Genomic DNA, 17729 nt, shown 5'->3' with positions numbered 1-17729 from the left:
CGGGGTGGGCGGGGTTTGCGCCTCCAGGGTTTGCTTTCGCGCCTCTTGCTCTACGTCACTGTGTGCTTACGCGCCGAGCTTTGAAAATGCAGCGGGAGCTAGTGAGTTTCCCGCTGTCTCCCACGGTGCGAGTGAAGCTGGTGGCTGCGGGTTTCCAGACGGCCGAGGACGTCCTGGGGGTGAAGCCCTCTGAGCTCAGCAAAGGTAACGACTCCCGGCGGCCAGCTGAGATGCATCGCGGCCGCTTGGCGCCGCCTCCTTCGTCCTCCCGCCACCGCGTTTACGACGTAAAGCTGCTCTTGCACTCCTCTTTGAAGTTTTCTTGTGTTTGGAACTGTGTGGAAAGACGTGTACTGATTGCTTTCTCCGTGCCCGCGCCTCCTGGGTGCTTTGAGGACTGCAAGTCTCTTGGACCAGGATGTGTAATCTATAGTTGAAAGAACCAATACTCACTTATTTATTTATTTGCCTTTTCGAAACAGGTTTTCTCTGTGTAGTTCTGGCTATCCTGAAACTCACTCTCTACGACCAGGGCTGGCCTCGAACTCACAGAGATCTGCCTGTCTCTGCCTCCCTGAGTGGAAAGAACCCATTTTTCATCTTAAGGTTTCGTGATAACTAAGTTGGGTAGTCGTTGCTCTAGAATTGCAAAACAGACAAGCCATGTAATTCTTGCTGTTCCAAGATGCTAGGGGGTTGAAAATTGAAATTGAGAAGTAAAGGATTAGAGTAGGACTAGAGACACTGAAGTGAGAAAAGGAAGAGAACATTCCCTTAGACCAGGAGAAAGCCCTGGAAAGATGATTCATGGGATATCCCAAACATTCTTCTCGAGGTCTTCTGATTACATGTGTAAGTGTGAACCAGCGCGAATCCTCACACAAAACTAAAGCTAGCTGTGGCCATCCACTGTGCTGCTGTTAACCAAAGGGAACCAACCTAACCAGAATGGAATCTGGTTAGGGTTTTGGTGTTTTGTTTTTCGAGACGGGGTTTCCCAGTAGCTATGGAGCCAGTCCTGGAACTCTCTCAGGAGACCAGGCTGGCCTAGAACTCACAAAGACACCCCTCTCCCCCCAGTGCTGCATTTAAAGCTGTTCCCAACCACGTCCAGCTCTGAATTAGACTTTTACATTTCTAATGTCAGGTTTTCTGATTTTATTTTCAGAAGTTGGGATATCTAAAGAGGAAGCTTTAGAAACTCTACAAATTGTAAGAAGAGAGAGTCTCACAGACAAACCCAGATGTGCTGGTGCATCTGTGGCAGGCAAGAAGTACACCGCACTGGAACTTCTTGAGCAGGAGCACACCCAGGGCTTCATAATCACCTTCTGCTCAGCGCTAGATAACATTCTTGGGGGTGGAATACCCCTAATGAAAACAACGGAAGTTTGTGGTGTACCAGGTGTTGGAAAAACACAGTTATGGTAAAATGGGATGTTTCCTACTTAAGGATGGACTTAGTATTTTATGTAACTAATGGAATTTTCTGCTGTGAGTTTGTAGTCAGAATACCAAAAAGCATGTTATTACTTGATGCATCAAACAATCAGCTTACCATCATAGTATCTCAGTACCCCGTCTTGGTAAATGGATAGAATGGTTTTTATATCAAAAATGTTTCTTTTGTAATGTGGTCCCTAAAGAGATACTTTCCTAATTAGTTGGCTTCTGAGATATATTTGTCAAATGTTTAAAAGTTGATTTATATATACTCAAGAGTTCTGAACCAGGATTGGTGACATACTCTTATAATCTCATTACTCAGGATATTTAAGCAGGATTGCTGTGAGTTGGAGGGCAGTCTGGGCTATATGACAATTGTTAGACCAGCCAGGGATATATAGTGACCCTGTCTCAAAAAAAAAAAAAAAAAAAGTATGTCTACATTGGTGTGGTAGCATACTCCTGCAAACAGCTGCACGGCTTCTGGTGGAGACTGAGAAGGATTGAGAGTTGAAGGCTCATACTGGGCTACTTGACCCTGACTCAAAAAGGAGAAGATATATTCAATTCCCAGAAACCTAAAAACCACTAAGAATTCCTTAATCATAATTTTGTGCAACACCCTAACTATAATCTGGGTATCTATTGGTTCATATGTATTTGTTGCCATGGGAAACTATATTTGTAATTAGAAGACTTTTGATGGTCTAGCTAATGATTATATGTAGTTTACTAAAGACATTTAGATGGTTATGGTAACGATTTGGTCATTTGGCTGATTTCTTGACAGTATGCAGTTGGCAGTGGATGTGCAGATTCCAGAGTGTTTTGGAGGAGTGGCAGGTGAAGCAGTGTTTATTGATACGGAGGGAAGTTTTATGGTTGATAGAGTGGTCACCCTTGCAAATGCCTGCATTCAGCACCTTCACCTTATAGCAGGAACACACAAGGATGAAGGTGAGTCAGCACATGGTGCTCCTTCTGTACAAGAAAGATGATTTGTATTTGTGCCCATCTCAGACCTCAGTAAGAGACTGTCCCAAACGTGAAGCTTTTTTAAAATTTTTATATGCATTGGTGTTTTGTCTGTATGTATGTTTGTGTGAGGATGTCAGATCCTGGAGTTACAGACAGTTGTGAACTGCCTGTGGGTGCTGGGAATTGAACCCAGGTTCTCTGTAAGAGTAGTCAGCACTCAACTGTTGAGCCATCTCTCTAGCCCCCCCAAACTTGAAGCTTAATGACTAAACTCCAATACTTTTGTTGCAAAATTTATATATATATATATATATATATATATATATATATATATTATATACTCTCTCCTGTAACCTACCTATTTGTGATCCTCTGCCTTAGTCTCCAAAATGCTGGGATGACAGACCTGTGTCTTGCCCAACTTAGTAGTCTTTTTTGTGTGTGTGTGTGTGTGTGTGTGTGTTTCAAGACAGGGTTTCTCTGTGTAGCAGTCCTGGCTATCCTGGAACTCAATTTATAGGCCAGGTTGGCCTTGAACTCAGAGATTCACCTGCCAAGCCTCCCGAGTGCTGGGATTAAAGGTGTTCACCACCACATCCAGCACAGTTCCTGTTCTTAACCACTGAGCCACTTGTCCAGCACAAGAGCTATTACTTTTATAAGTAATTGAAAAGGTAAAGAACTTTGGCCAGCATGATGGCTCAGCAAATAAAAGTGCCTGCCACCAAGCTTGATGTGAATTTGATCCCTAGAAGCCATAGGGTGGAAGGAGAGAGCTCCTGAAAACTGTCTTCCGACAGCCACAAATGCACTGTGACATTTGCATAAGGGTACATACACACACAGTTCATTAAAAACAAAAACATTCTATTTTTCTATTTGTATATGTCTTTTCAGTAGAGACCCTGGAAAGGTAGAAGACAAAGTAATTCTTCTATCTAAAATGTCTTACCCCTATCACAATCTATACTTAAATAAATACCTTAAAATCTATCTGTACTTACAGTAGATACTTAGAGGCACTGGGATGTGAAGGTTTTAATAATTGGTGCATGGTTAAAGCTAAATTTTTTGTTGTTGTTTTGTTTTGTTTTCAAACTAACTTACTGTATGTTTGAAGAAGCCTTTTACTAACCTGAAATCTAGTTCCCAGGAAATCCTTGTACTGCTATTTTCCTGAGGATGACCTTGAGCTGGAGCCTTCTGCCTCCTTTGCCCCCCTGCTGGGATTTTGGGTATGAGCCACCCAGTGCAGCTAATTTCTTCCTGGCTTTGTTTTGTTTCGTTTTTTACTTTGTCCTGTTTTTTGTTTTGTTTAGTTGGTTTTTGTAGTGTTGGGGATCAAACCCAGAGCCTTGGAAATGCTTGTGAAGCATGCTGTCACTGAGCTTCATTCCAGCCCCTGTTCTCTGTGTGACTCTCTGCACGCACTTGTTTGCTTAGGACTGAACCCAGGGTCTTGTTCATAGTAGACAAGCAACTCCAACTTCGGCCCCCTGTTGTTTTGTTTTATAATGTTAAAGCATAAGCACTTTTTTATTTTGCTTTTTGAGACAGGATCTTACTCTGTATCCCAAACTGTCCTGGAACTCACTATGTAGCTTCGGCTGGTCTGAAACTCCTAAGTTTCTGACATTTATTGAGCTGTAGAGATGACTCAGTGGTTAAAAGCACTGCCTGATTTTCCAGAAGTCCTGAGTTCAATTCCCAGCAACCACATGGTGGCTTACAACCAACTTTAATGGGATGAATGTCCTCTATTGGTGTGCAGACATACAGGTACACAAAGGTTCATATGCATAAATAAATAAATCCTTCAAAAAATCATACTTATCAGGTTGGAGAGATGGCTCAGTGGTTAAGAGCACTGACTGCTCTTCCAGAGGACACTGGTTCAATTCCCAGCACCTACATGGCAGCTCATAGCTGTCCATAAGAAACACGCATGAGAAAACATCAATGCACACAAAATTTCTTTAAATCATTTTACTTAGTGTATATGCACATGTGTAGAGATCAGAAGAAACTTGAGAATTGTTTTCTCTTTCCACTATGTGGGTTTTTAACCACTGAGCAATCTTTCTAAGCATCCTCCCCCTTTCATTTTTTGAGACATGGTCTCAATATAACTAGCTGTCCTAGAACTTCCTATGTAGACCAACGTGGCCTTGAACTCTGAACCATACTGACTTTAAAATCCAGTGTTAAAAGAATTTCATATTGTTGTTACTACTTAAAGATTAAAAGACGTGTGCCACATTCCCTGTGACTTTTCCTTCCAATTCTTAATTTGTACTCTTCAAAAACAAGAAAAACTTGAATCATGATACTTCTGTTCAATGGAAACCAATAATAGGAAATACAAAAGATAAACAGTAAGTATCTAGTTTTATTTGTGAGTAAATAACCCCTGATATGTTACACATAAAATCAAAGACAAAATGAGTTTGGTTTTGAAATGAGAAACTATTTAATGCCTTTTTGTTTTTGAGACAGGGTTTTTCTGTAGCTATGGAGCCTGTCCTGAAACTAGCTCTGTAGACCAGGCTGGCCTCAAATTCACAGAATACCTGTGTCTGCCCCCCAAGTGCTGGAATTAAAGGCATGTGCCACCACTGCCTGGCTTAATTATTGCATTTTAAATTTTTTTTTTTTTTTTTTTTTTTGAGGGGGGCTCTGATATAGGGTTTCTCTGTAGCTTTGGAGGTTGTCCTGGAACTAGCTTTTGTAGACCAGGCTGGTCTCAAACTCACTGAGATCCACCTGCCTCTGCCTCCCCAAGTACTGGGATTTAAATGCGTGCGCCACTACTGCCCGGCCTTAAGATGTGTTTTTTTAAAAAAATATTTTAATGTGGTTGGGTGTTTTGCCTTTATGTATGTGCATCATACCTGTGTGATGCACATGGAGGCCAGGAGAGGGCGTCAGATGCCCTGGAACTGGAGCCATGGACAGTTGTGAGCTGCTGTGTGGGTGCTGGGAACCAAACCTAGGTCTTCTGCAAGAGCAGCAAGAGCTCTTAATGAAACAGTGGAAAACAAAACAGTTATCAAATCGCAGTTTACAGTGATTTTGCAGTTCTGTTATCCTTTAGAAATTGTTTTACTAGGATACAAATAAGTGATCTAGGATTGTCAGACTATTAGAAAAAGAAAAACTGTTTTAAGATTGTTTTGTTGTTTGTTTCAGAACACCAGAAAGCCTTGGAGGGCTTTACTCTTGAAAATATTCTTTCTCATATTTATTATTTCCGTTGTCATGATTATACTGAGTTGCTGGCACAAGTCTATCTCCTTCCAGATTTCCTTTCAAATCATTCAAAGGTATGGATCATACTACTGAAATAATGTATTTTAAAGTGTTGATAATGCAAAAATAAAGAGTAGTATAAATTTGATGCCAGTTTAAAAGTCTCTTCTTTCCTTGCCCTACAACTTATTTATTATACTCTACTTATTTTGCACATATATGCACATTTTTATATATTTACAAACACACACACACACACACACACACACTTAATTTGCTTTGTTTTGTTTTTTGAGACATTTTTTCTCTGTGTAACAGTCTTAGCTGTCCTGGAACTCACTTTGTAGACCAGGCTGGCCTTGAGATCCACCTGCCTCTAGAGTGCTGAGATTAGAGGTGTGGGCCACCCTCCCCTGTTGACCTTGAATTCTCAATCATTCTGTCTTCAGTCAAGTGCTAGGGTACAGGCTTTTGTTACTATATTCAGCCTGTTTTATTAAATTACAGTATTATTTTTACCCTCCCCACTCCCCAAGGTTTCTTTGTGCAGCCCTGGTGGTCCTGGAACTTGTACTGTAGACCAGGCTGGTCTCAAACTCAGAGATCCTTCTGCTTCTTACCTTCTGAGTGCTGGGTTAAAGATGTTCACCACCATGCCTAGCATTTGTTCTGGTATTTACTTATTTTTTAAAAAAATTTCAATTGGTTTACCTCTCCCTTCTCAGTCTATCTTACCTATTTATCTGTCTGTCTCACTTTTTGCTGGGGCTCAAAGTTAGAGTCTAATCCATTCTAGGCAAGTGTTCTACCACAGATTCTCAACTTCTGTTAGACTGTCTTGGTTACTATAGCTTTTTTGTACATACTGAAATTGGGAAACATGAGTCCTTTAACTTTGTTCTTTTTCAAGATTATTGTGACTGTTTGTGGTCTGTTGCAATTAGTTTTCTGTTGCTGTGATAAAACAGTGACCAAGGCAACTTATAGAAGGAAGTGTTTACCTAAGCTTTTGGTTGCAGAGTGCTAACAGTCCATCATAGCAGAGAGATGGAGCAGAAACAGCTGAGGGCTCCCATATTGAACCGCAAGCAGAAAGCAGAGGGAATGAACTGGAGATGGCACATGGCTTTGAAACCTCAAAACTTGTCACCAGTGATGTACTTCTTTCTGCAAGGCTACACCTCCTAAGCCTTGCCAACAGCACCACCATCTGGGAACCAAGTATTCAGATACTAGACTCTATGGGGGACATTGATTCAAACCACCATACCATATGAATTTTTTGTTCATTTTTTATTTATGTATATGGGCATTTTGCTTGTATGTATATCTGTCCACCATGTGTGTGCAGTGATCACAGAGGCCTGAAAGAGGGCATTGAGTTCCTGGAACTGGAGTTACAAAAGGTTGTGAACTGCCTTGTGGGTGGTATGAATTGAACCTGAGTCCTCTGGAAAAGCAGCCAAGGCTGTTAATTGCCAAGCCATCTCACAGCAACAAAAATTAAATTAGAATTGTGGCATGTGCATCAAATGCCAGTATTCAGGTGATGGTTACTGTAAAATTAATTGGGTCTATATTTTACAAAAGAAAGAAAGCCTTTGAGGGCTGGAGGTATGGTTCAATGGTTAAGAGACCCGGGTTGGATTTCCAGTACCCACATAGTGGTTCACAACCATCTGTAAAATTTGTTTCTGGGGATCCCTTGCCCTCTTCTGGCCTTCACAGGCACCAGGCACAAACATGGTACACAGACATACATGCGGGCAAAACACTAATACACATAATTTAATAAAGTGAATTTTAAAAGAAAACCTTTGAAGAGTTAGAGTAGATTGCTTACCATGTTTACCACATATGTGCCATAGGTCTAATTCCCAGTGTTATAAAAAAGAAACTATAATTTTCATTTTTATTTATTTGAGATAGTCTCACTGTATAGCCCCGCCTAGCCTAAAACTCACGATCCTCCTGTGTTTAACTCCTGCATGTTGAGATTATAGATATATACCACCATGCCCTTATTTTATTTTTAATAAGGTGACTGGAGGCCAGAAGAGGGCATTGGATCCCCTCGTCAGAGACCTGGAGTTAGAAGATGTTATGAACTACTTGGCATGGGTGCTAGGAACTGAAGAGCAATACATACTCAATTGCTGAGCCATTTCTCCATTTTCATCATAAATGCACAGCTAGCTAGCTAGATCTTTTTCTTTTCCCTCACTGCCTATCCCCCTTCCCCTTCCCTCCCTCTTTTTCTTTCTTTCTTTTTTATTTTAAGACAGTTTTTCTGTCTTAACAGCCCTGGCTGTCCTGGAACTTGCTTTGTAGACCAGGCTGGCCTCAAACTCACAGAGATCCACCTGCCTCTGCCTCCCAGAGTGCTGGGATTAAAGGCATTTATCACCACACCAAGATTGATGGCTTTTTTTTTTTTCTTCAAAAGACAGGGTTTCTCTGTGTAGCTTTGGAGCCTATCCTGGCACTCGCTCTGGAGACCAGGCTGGTCTCGAACTCACAGAGATCTTCCTGCCTCTGCCTCCCAAGTGCTGGGATTAAAGGCGTGAGCCACCAACGCCCGGTGATGTCTTTCTTTTTTAAGCCCTCAATTTTAAGGTTTATTTCTGCAATGGAACATGCTTTTGAGATGCCCTTTTTATTATTGTAGTTTTAACTCCAAATCTAATTTCATTCTCCTGTAGGTGCAGTTAGTGATAATAGATGGCATTGCTCTTCCTTTTCGACATGACCTTGATGATCTATCCCTTCGTACTCGATTACTAAATGGCCTTGCCCAACAAATGATCAGCCTGGCAAATAATCACAGATTAGCTGTAAGTATTATTAATCAGAAGAATTTTATAGTTAAGACTGTATGAAATATTAATGTCTAGCTGGGTGGTGGTTATGCACACCTTTAATTGTAGGACTGGGTTTGAGGCTAGTCTGGTCTACAGAGTGAGTTCCAATACAGCCAGGGTTACACAGAGAAAGCCTGTCTTGAAAAACAAAACAAATTAATGTCTAAATTTGTACCTATCTTGTCTGAGTAAAGATAAATAACGTGAACATAATTTTGGGGGTTTGTGGTTGTTATTGTTGCTTGTTGGAAACAAAGCCTTGATATAGCCTGAAACTTGGTATGTAGTCTGTCCCTCCTTGAACTCTTTATCCTCCTCCCCCAGCATCCTGAGTACTGAGATTATAGACTTTCGTTGTCATACATGGCTTTTAATCTAGGAATTTTATGGAAAAGCCAGGTTTTTGTTTGTGTTACAATAGTGATTAGACCCAGAGACTCATGCATGTCTAGGCCCTGGAGCCATTGTAGATTTGAAGCGTGAAGGGAAAAGTACATATGAGCCAAGGAGTGCAGGTTACCTGTTTGCCATTAATTTCCACTTTGCAACCGCATCTTCCCATTGGCAAATGCACTTGTCGGAAGGGAGGTGGAAACGAAAATGCTTTGAGGTACTCCACTTTTCCCTTTTCAGGGAAGTTGTTAGCACATGCCTGTGAGATACCAAATGTAAATAAAGAACTTCCTCTATAAAATTTGAAACACACATTTTCTTTGCCTTTCCAAATCTTACCCTTAAGTTACATTTTATTTTGAATGCCTCGGCACTTACATGGTCAGAGGACAATTTACAGAAGTCATTTCTCTCCTCTGTGGGGTCCCAGAAATCAAAGTTAAATTGTCAGACTCCTTGGAAAGTGCCTCTACCCACAGAGTCATCTTACTAGCCCTCTTGCCATATTCTTTTTGCCAAAGCATAGTGCTCTTTGAATTATTTCTCACTGTTAGTTGGAATTTAGAATTGTTAATGATGGTATCTTGAAGATCCCCCAGAAGAGGGCGCTCAAGACAAATAGACTGCATAGTGTCATGGTTTCCTAGGTTTTGATGTTTTTTTTCTCGTTTTGTTGTTTTGCTGCTGGTGTTCCAATTCAAGACCAGACATACTAAGCAAACATTCTGCCACTGAACTACATTGCCTGCCCTGTTTTAATATAGCTAACTTGCTTGCTTTTTCTCTCTCCATTTATATGTATATAAGTTTTGGTTTGTGTGTGTACATGTGTGAATATAGGCCCTTGTGCAAGTGTACATGTGCCTGTGGAGGCTAGAGGTCAATACTGGGTATCTTTCTCAGCTGCTCTCCACCTTAGTTTTAATTTTTTTGTTTTGAGACACTGTTTCTCTGTGTAGCCTTGGCTGTCCTGGAACTCACTCTGTAGAACAGACTGACCTTCAACTCAAAAATCCACCTGCCTCTATCTCCAGAGTACTGGGATTAAAGTTGTGCCCCACCACTGCCAGGCTTTTTTTTTCTTATCTTTTTTTTTTTAAACTTTTATGTGTACATGGGTGTCATACCTGTGTGTATATCTGTGCACCATGTCCACGCTGTGTCTAAGAAGGCCGGAAGAGGGCATTGGATCTACTAAGACTGGAATTAAAGATGATGTTACCGACTTGGGTTTTATTTGTTTTGTTTTTTCAGGGCAGTGTTTTCTTTTTATTTTGTTTTCTGTTTTTTTTTTTTTTTGAGACAAAGGTCTCATTGTGTAGATGTCTGTCTGTCGTGGAACTCATTGTGTTACTAGGCTAGTATCAAACACAGATCTGCCTGCATCCCAAGTGTCGGGGTTAAAGGCATGGACCACTATGCCTAGCTATTTTGCTTTTATATTGCTATGACAAAACACCATGACCAAGGCAAGTTATTTATTTTTAAAATATTCTTAAATTTTATTTAATGGAATACTTTATTTTTGTTTTTACTCCCCTACCAAAGTTTCCCTTCCCTTCTCTCCTCCCAGTCCCTCCCTGACCATGGCAATTTATAAAAGCAAGCATATATGTCAGGTGTTGATTGCTTACAACTTGAATCTCAGCACTTGGGAGGCAGAGGCAGGCAGATCTCTATGAGTTCAAGGCCAGCCTGGTCTACAGAGCTAGTCGGACTAGGACAGCTAGGACTACATACAGAAACCCTATCTTGAAAAACCAAAAGAAGAAAAAAGAAAAAAGCATTTAAAGGTATATGGCAATACAGCTTGTTTCTACTTCTTAAGTTCTAGGATCAAAGCAATGTAATAATACCATATTTGGCCAAAATTTTTATTTATTTTTTGGGACAGGTCTATGTAGCCCTGGCTGTCCTGGAACTTTTCTATGTATTCTGGCTGGCCTTGAACTGAGAGCTGCCTCTTTCCCCAAGTGCTGGGATTAAAGGCATATGCCACTAGGCCTCAAAATTTGAATTTTAAAAAGTTTCAAAGGAAGGGTACTGAAGAGATAGTTCAGTAAGTAAAGTGTTTTCTTTGGCAGCATAAAGGCCTGAGATCAGAACCCCAGCACCCACACAAAAGCTGAACATGGACTGGGGAGGTGGCTCAGAGGTTAAGAGCACTGGCTGCTCTTCAAGAGGTCCTGAGTTCAGTTCCTGGCAACCACATGGTGGCTCACAGCCATCCTTAAAGAGATCTGGTGCCCTCTTCTGGTGTGCAGGAATACATGCATACAGACCATTGTATAGATAATAAATAAATCTTTGGAGGGAGGGAACAGGGAGAGAGAAGGGAGGGAAAACTATGGTTGCTATGTAAAGTAAATGGAAAAATTTAATAAAAAGAAAAAAAAAGCTGAACATGGCAATGCACTCCTGTAATCCCAGCACTGTGAAGGTGAGGGTGAAGAAATGACTTTGACAGGGCATCTTTGGGTATTACCAGCCAGGCAGTGTAACTCAAAGAGGAATTCTAGATTCTATGAGAGACCCTGTCTCAAAAAGTAAAGTAGATGCCTAGAGGGGGGGGGCGTGCACACCTTTAACCCCAGCACTTGGGAGGCAAAGGCAGGTGGATCTCTGTGAGTTCCAGGCCAACCTGGTCTCCAGAGTGAGTGCCAGGACAGCTAGGTCTGTTACACAGAGAAAACCTTTCTCAGAAAAAAAAAAATTAGACAAGTGAGCACAATTGGCTCATCTCTTCCCCTTTTTTCAGAAAATATTTGTATTTTTAAGAGTTACTTATTTTGTGTGCGTAAGTGTTTTGCCTGCATGTATGTCTGTGTACTATATGTGTGGCTGGTGCCAGAGGAAGAGGGTGTCAGGTTTTCTGGAACTGAAGTTATAAATCAGTTCCTTAACTTTTCATCATAACCCCCAAAAGACCATCTAAAAACACAGATATTTACATTATGTTCATAACAGTAGCAAAATTACAGATCTGAAGTAGCAATGAAAGTAATTTGATGGTTGGAGTTCACCACAGCATGAGAAACGGTATTAAAGGGTCACAGCATTAGGAATGTTGAGAACCACTGTTATAGATTGTTGTGAGCCACCATGTGAGTTCTGGAAACTGAATCTGGATCCTAAATTTGAGCCGTCTCTAGCATCTAATGTATTTAACTTTCCATATTCAGAATATTAAGCTCAGGACTGTTTTAACATACAACTTTTTTATTTTTTATTTTTTATTTATTTTTTTTTGAGATTTATTTATTTATTTTTGAGATAGGGTTTCTTTATACAGTCCTGGCTGTCCTGGATCCCACTTTGTATGCCAGGCTGGCCCCAAACTCACAGAGAGATCCACCTGCCTCTGCTTCCCAAGTGCTGGGATTAAAGGCATGTGCCACCACTGCCTGGCATATCCTAACTTTCTTATGTTTTGCTTTTATAGGTTATTTTAACTAATCAGATGACAACAAAGATTGATAAAAATCAAGCATTGCTTGTTCCTGCATTAGGTTGGTAAATGAATTAGATAAAAAAATCATTACTTTTTAATATTTTCCTACCTTTTTTTTCTATTCTTTTTCTTTTTGGTTTTTCGAGAAAGGATTTCTCTGTGTAGCTTTTTCCTACCTTTTCATTTGTTTGAATACTATAAGGTTTTGAAAGCTTGAGACTGCCTTGTTCACTGATCACTAAGCAGTGTCCTGAGATACTAATACTTTCATAATTTAACAAATATTTATTGAGTAGATACTATCTAGCAACTATGTCAGAAACCCTAGAAATAAGTATTTAAAGTAGGATTCTAGACATTAAAACCCCAGTCTTGCTAGATGGTGGCAGCTCACACCTTTAATCCTAGCACTCAGGGGGCAGAAGCAGGTGGATCTCTTGAGTTCAAGGCTAGCCTGGTCTACAGAGAGAGTTCCAGGATAGCCAGGACTAAACAAAGAAACCCTGTCTCTAAAACCAACCAAACAAAAAAACTCCTCAGTTTTAGGCAGGAAGGAGAATGAGTCTATTTAATCCTAACGTTGAGATTTTATTTGAACACACGTCTCTCTCTCCTGAAATCCAGTAATACTCTGTCTGCCAAACATGGTGATACAGAAGTGCAGCTCCTGCTCCTCACGAGGCTGAAGTAGGAGGGTCACTTTAGCCCAGAAGTCCTAGGCAAGCCTAGACTGCATAATGAAGCCTCTGTGGTGATACATCTTTAATCCTAGCACTTCAGAGGCAGAGACAGGCATAATTCAAAGCCAGCCTGGCCTACATACTGAGTTCCAGGCCATTCAGGACCAAGTGAGACCCTGTTTGTGGGTGTTAAAAATACATCGTAGACCTTATGGAATGGAAGGTTGATAATCCACTGAAACTGTAACCTTTTCATGAAACAAATAGAGGATAATGATTTGCATTGGTTTTCTAGATAAGTAAAACTCTGTCACTATTAGGATCTTACTCATAGCCTACAGGTTTTGAAACCAAGAACATTCTTTGGTTTATTTGTTTGTATTTTGTTTGTATAACCCTGGCTGTTCTGGAACACACTCTGTAGACCAGGATAGCCTCAAACTCATAGTTCCTCCTGCTTTACCTCCTGAGTGCTAGGATCAAAGGTGTGCACCACCACTGCCTGGCCAATACCAAGAATATTCTTTTTTAAGTAAATACTTTATTATTATTATTATTATTATTATTATTATTATGTATTTTTTTCTTTCTGGTTCTTGGCAAGGTTTCTGTGTATAACTAATTGCTCTTGCTGTCCTGGAACTTGTTCTGTAGACCAGGCTGGCATCGAACTCACAGAGAACCACCTGCCTCTGTTTCCCAAGTCCTGGGATTAAAGGTGTGCACCACCACCACCTGGCCCAAGAATAGTCTTATTCTAAATTTAGTAACATAAGAGTATTTAGAAAGATTTCTAAGCAACCTATAAATTTCTAAAGTACTGTATAGTTAATTTTTTTTTCTTTTTTTTTTTTTAGGGGAAAGCTGGGGACATGCTGCTACAATAAGACTTATTTTTCACTGGGAGCAAAAGCAAAGGTCAGTATAGAAATAAGTTCATAATTCAGAATATCAGTCTAATTACACTGAGCACTTAATGGTTTCTAGCATTAGTCCTCAGCTTGAGATTGGCAGTGACCCATAAACCACTGCTTTTGTTGCCTTATTTGACATCAGTTAGAGCAAACATAGAAACATGTTGTTAATATTGCACATTCAGCTACATAGGGAATTCTTTGTATATTCAAATGATGGGCTGAATGCACCTGGAACATGTAGGTGGCTAAGGAATTGCTGCCTTCTGATACTCTTTGAAATCACTTATTAGCTATGAAGAAGGAGGTGGTACTCTGTGTTCCCAGAAGGGATTGAAAGAATAAAATCAGGACAAAGGGAAAACTTTTGAGGTTAGTGTTAGGACTAATATATGTGGAAAATAGGATAGTTTTCCTTAGTTGCTTAATATAGTTCTTGCATGAAATTGTGTCTGTCATTTTTTTCTTTTATTACCCATGTATTTACCTGCTTTTCACACGTATTGTTCTTTAAAATAAAATCATGGCAGCATGAAGCCTTTGTGTTTGTTTCTAAAGCTGCTGAGCAAGTGAATGAACCAGCTTTCCTTTTCTTTAAAATAGGCCACTGAAAGCTATGAAGTCTTTTATTCTGAACTTCAAAAAATGTCAGATTTATGCCAGCCTTTCTGCTTTGTTGGCACAAAGCAGATTAATTGGCACAACCTAGAGAACTTCTTATGGAAGTTCTCTGATAAGGAGGAAACTGAGGCAGTATGTAGGGCAATATTGAGTTAGTTGGTGATACTGTATTATTTTTTAGAAAGCTGCATTACATGCCACCTTCTAATGCTCTTTCAAATCCATATTATTGCTAGGTATGTTGGCATACATCTATTATTCCAGCTTTCAGGAGACGGAGGCAGAATAGCCTGAGTTTGAGGCTAACCTGTCTGTATAGTTCCAGGTCAGCCTAGGACACGAGACTGAATAAAAAAGAAAAGAAAGCCATATCATGAAACTGTTTGATGTACAAAACTTTTTGGGGGGGGTGGTAAGAGGGTTTTGGTACAGGGTCTTTCTAGTAGTCTTGGCGGTCCTGGAGTTTGGTATGTTGGCCCGGCTGTCCTTTAACTCAGATCTGCCTGCCCCTGCCTTCTCAGTGCTGAGATTAAAGGAGTGTGCCACCACTTCCAGCTTTATTTAACTTGTAAAAATGCATTTATTTATTTTATGTGAGTAGTCTTCCTGCCTGTTTTTGCATGTATGTATGGGTAACATGTACATGTCTGGTGCCCACCGAGGTCAGAAGAAGGTATTAGATCCCTTGGAACTGGAATTACAGATCTTTGTAAGCCACTGTGTGGGTGCTGGGAACTGAACCAGAGTCCTGCAAGAGCAATGAATGCTTTTGACTACTCAGTCCTTATAGTCTCTGCTTCTTGGGAAATTGCCTCTGTAAAGGAGAGGCAGACTGCATGAGTCAGTTCTAAAAGATTATGCAGAAGTGTAGTTACTAAAACCTAACTTGGTCAGGCATGTATTTTTCTCTTTCTCCTGTAATAACTGTTTTCTAGAAGATAATTATAATATTCTATACAAACCTGAATGTATAGCTTTTATTCTTTCCTTCTAAAGTACTTTTTTTCCAAATTGTTTCTTTTATGTCCGTGGATATATGACAGTAATATGCATACTTTATAATAAACAGAATTTTTTTAACCAAATACTTTTGTCTTTAAAGTTTTGTGACATCTTTGCATGTAGGCACTATGGTGGTTTTGTTTGGTTTTAGTTTTGGGTATAGAGGATTTCTGTGCATTCTAAATAACAAGCTCTCCCACTGAGCTATAGGCCCATGCATAAGACTGCATAAAGTCTTAATGCTTTCCTTTTTGGTTTTTCGAGACAGGGTTTCTCTGTGGCTTTGGAGGCTGTCCTGGAACTAGCTCTTGTAGACTAGGCTGGTCTCAAACTCACAGAGATCCACCTACCTCTGCCTCCTCAGTGCTGGGAATTGTTTTTTGTTGTTGTTGTTTTGTTTGTTTTTTTTCTGCAGATTTTTTTATTTGAATTAGAAACAAGATTATTTTACAAGACAATCCCAGTTCCCTCTTCCTCCCCTCCCCCCCTCCCCCCCAAACTCTACCTATCATATATCCTTTCTGCTCCCCCTGGATGGTGAGGCTTTCCATAGGGTGTCATCAGAGTCTATCGTATCCTTTGGGATAGGGCCTAGTCCCTTCCCTGTGTGTCTCAGGGAGTATCCCTCTATATGAAATGGGCTCCCAAAGTCCACACCTATGCTAGGGATAAGTACTGAACTACTACAGGAGGTCCCGTAGATTTCCGAGGTTTCCTCACTGAAACCCATGTTCTTGGGGTCTGGATCAGTCCCATGCTGGTATCCCAGCTATCAGTCTGGGGAGCAAGAGTTCCCCGATGTTCAGGTCAGTTGTTTCTGTGGGTTTCACTAGCCTGGTCTGGACCCCTCTGCTCTTCACTTGTCCTTCTCTGCAACTGGGTTCCAGTTCAGTTCAGTGATTAGTTGTGGGTGTCTTCGTCTACTTCCACCAGCTGCTGGATGAGGGCTATCAGGTGGCATATAAGTCAGTCATCAATCTCATTATCAGGGGAGGGCATTTAAGGTAGCCTCTCCTCTGTTGCTTAGATTGTTAGCAGGTGTCGTCTTTGTAGATCTCCAGACATTTCCCTAGTGCCTGATTTCTCTGTAAACCTAACGTGTCTCCCTCTATTATGGTATCTCCATTCTTGTTATCTTCTATTCTTCCCCTGACTCAACCTTTCCTCTCCCTCATGTCCTCCGCACCCCTCCTCTTCTCTCCTTCTCATTCTCCTAGCTCCCTCCCCCATCTTCCCGTGCTCCCAGTTTGCTCAGGAGATCTTTACTCTTTCTCTTCTCCAGGGAACCATGTATGTCTCTCTTAGGGTCCTCCTAGCTTCTCTGGCAGTGTGGATTGTAGGCTGGTAATCCTTTACTTTATGTCTAAAATCCACATATGAGTGAGTACATAGATTTATTTGTTTTTCTTTTCTTTTTTATTTAAATTAGAAACAAGCTTGTTTTACATGTCAATCCCAGTTCCCTCTCCCTCCCATCCTCCCCTGTCCCCCACCAACCCCTCTCCCATCCCCTTTCTGATCCCCAGGGAGGGTGAGACCTTTCATGGGGGAATTTTCAAACTCTGTCATATCTTTTGGAGCAGGGCCTAGACCCTCCCCGTGTGTCTAGGCTGAGAGAGTATCTCTCTATATGGACTGGGCTCACAAAGACCATTCCTGTGCTAGGGATAAATACTGATCCACTACTAGAGGCCCAATAGATTAACCAGACCTCCAAATTGATACCCACGTTCATGGGGTCTGAAACAGTTCTATGCTGGGAAGCTATCAGTTTGGGGTCCAAGTGCTGGGATTTAAAGGCGTATGCCATCACCACCCAGCTGTAATGCTTTTCAGGTTTTTTTTGTTTGTTTTTGAGATAGGCTGTTAAGTATCTCAGACTGGCCTGGAATTTACTAGATGCCATAGTATGGCCTTAATTCTTTTTTTATTTTTTTAATATTTTATTTATTTATTTATTATGTATACAATACAGTCTTCTGCCTGCATGCCAGCAGAGGGCACCAGATCTCATTCAAGGTGAGAGCCACCATGTGGTTGCTGGGAATTGAACTCAGGACCTCTGGAAGAACAGTCAGTGCTCTTAACTGCTGAGCCATCTCTCCAGCCCCCTAGGATGGCCTTAATTCTTGAA

The 17729-nt window shown here is 40.8% G+C and overlaps 1 protein-coding gene across 1 annotated transcript in view; it reads left to right on the top strand.

Annotated features, from left to right (window-relative positions):
- The window catches only part of Rad51c (RAD51 paralog C), a 35480-nt gene continuing 17751 nt past the window's right edge, over window positions 1-17729 (top strand). Inside the window, 7 exon segments of the mRNA NM_001244076.1 lie at window positions 1-204; window positions 1169-1427; window positions 2237-2403; window positions 5614-5747; window positions 8376-8507; window positions 12370-12436; window positions 13916-13976. Of these exon segments, the coding sequence (NP_001231005.1) occupies window positions 87-204; window positions 1169-1427; window positions 2237-2403; window positions 5614-5747; window positions 8376-8507; window positions 12370-12436; window positions 13916-13976 (938 nt within the window). The 5' untranslated portion in view covers window positions 1-86.

The sequence above is a fragment of the Cricetulus griseus genome, chromosome 7, assembly GCF_003668045.3.
Source record: "Cricetulus griseus strain 17A/GY chromosome 7, alternate assembly CriGri-PICRH-1.0, whole genome shotgun sequence".
Taxonomy (NCBI): Eukaryota; Metazoa; Chordata; class Mammalia; order Rodentia; family Cricetidae; genus Cricetulus; species Cricetulus griseus.
This window is presented reverse-complemented; position numbering and strand designations above follow the sequence as displayed.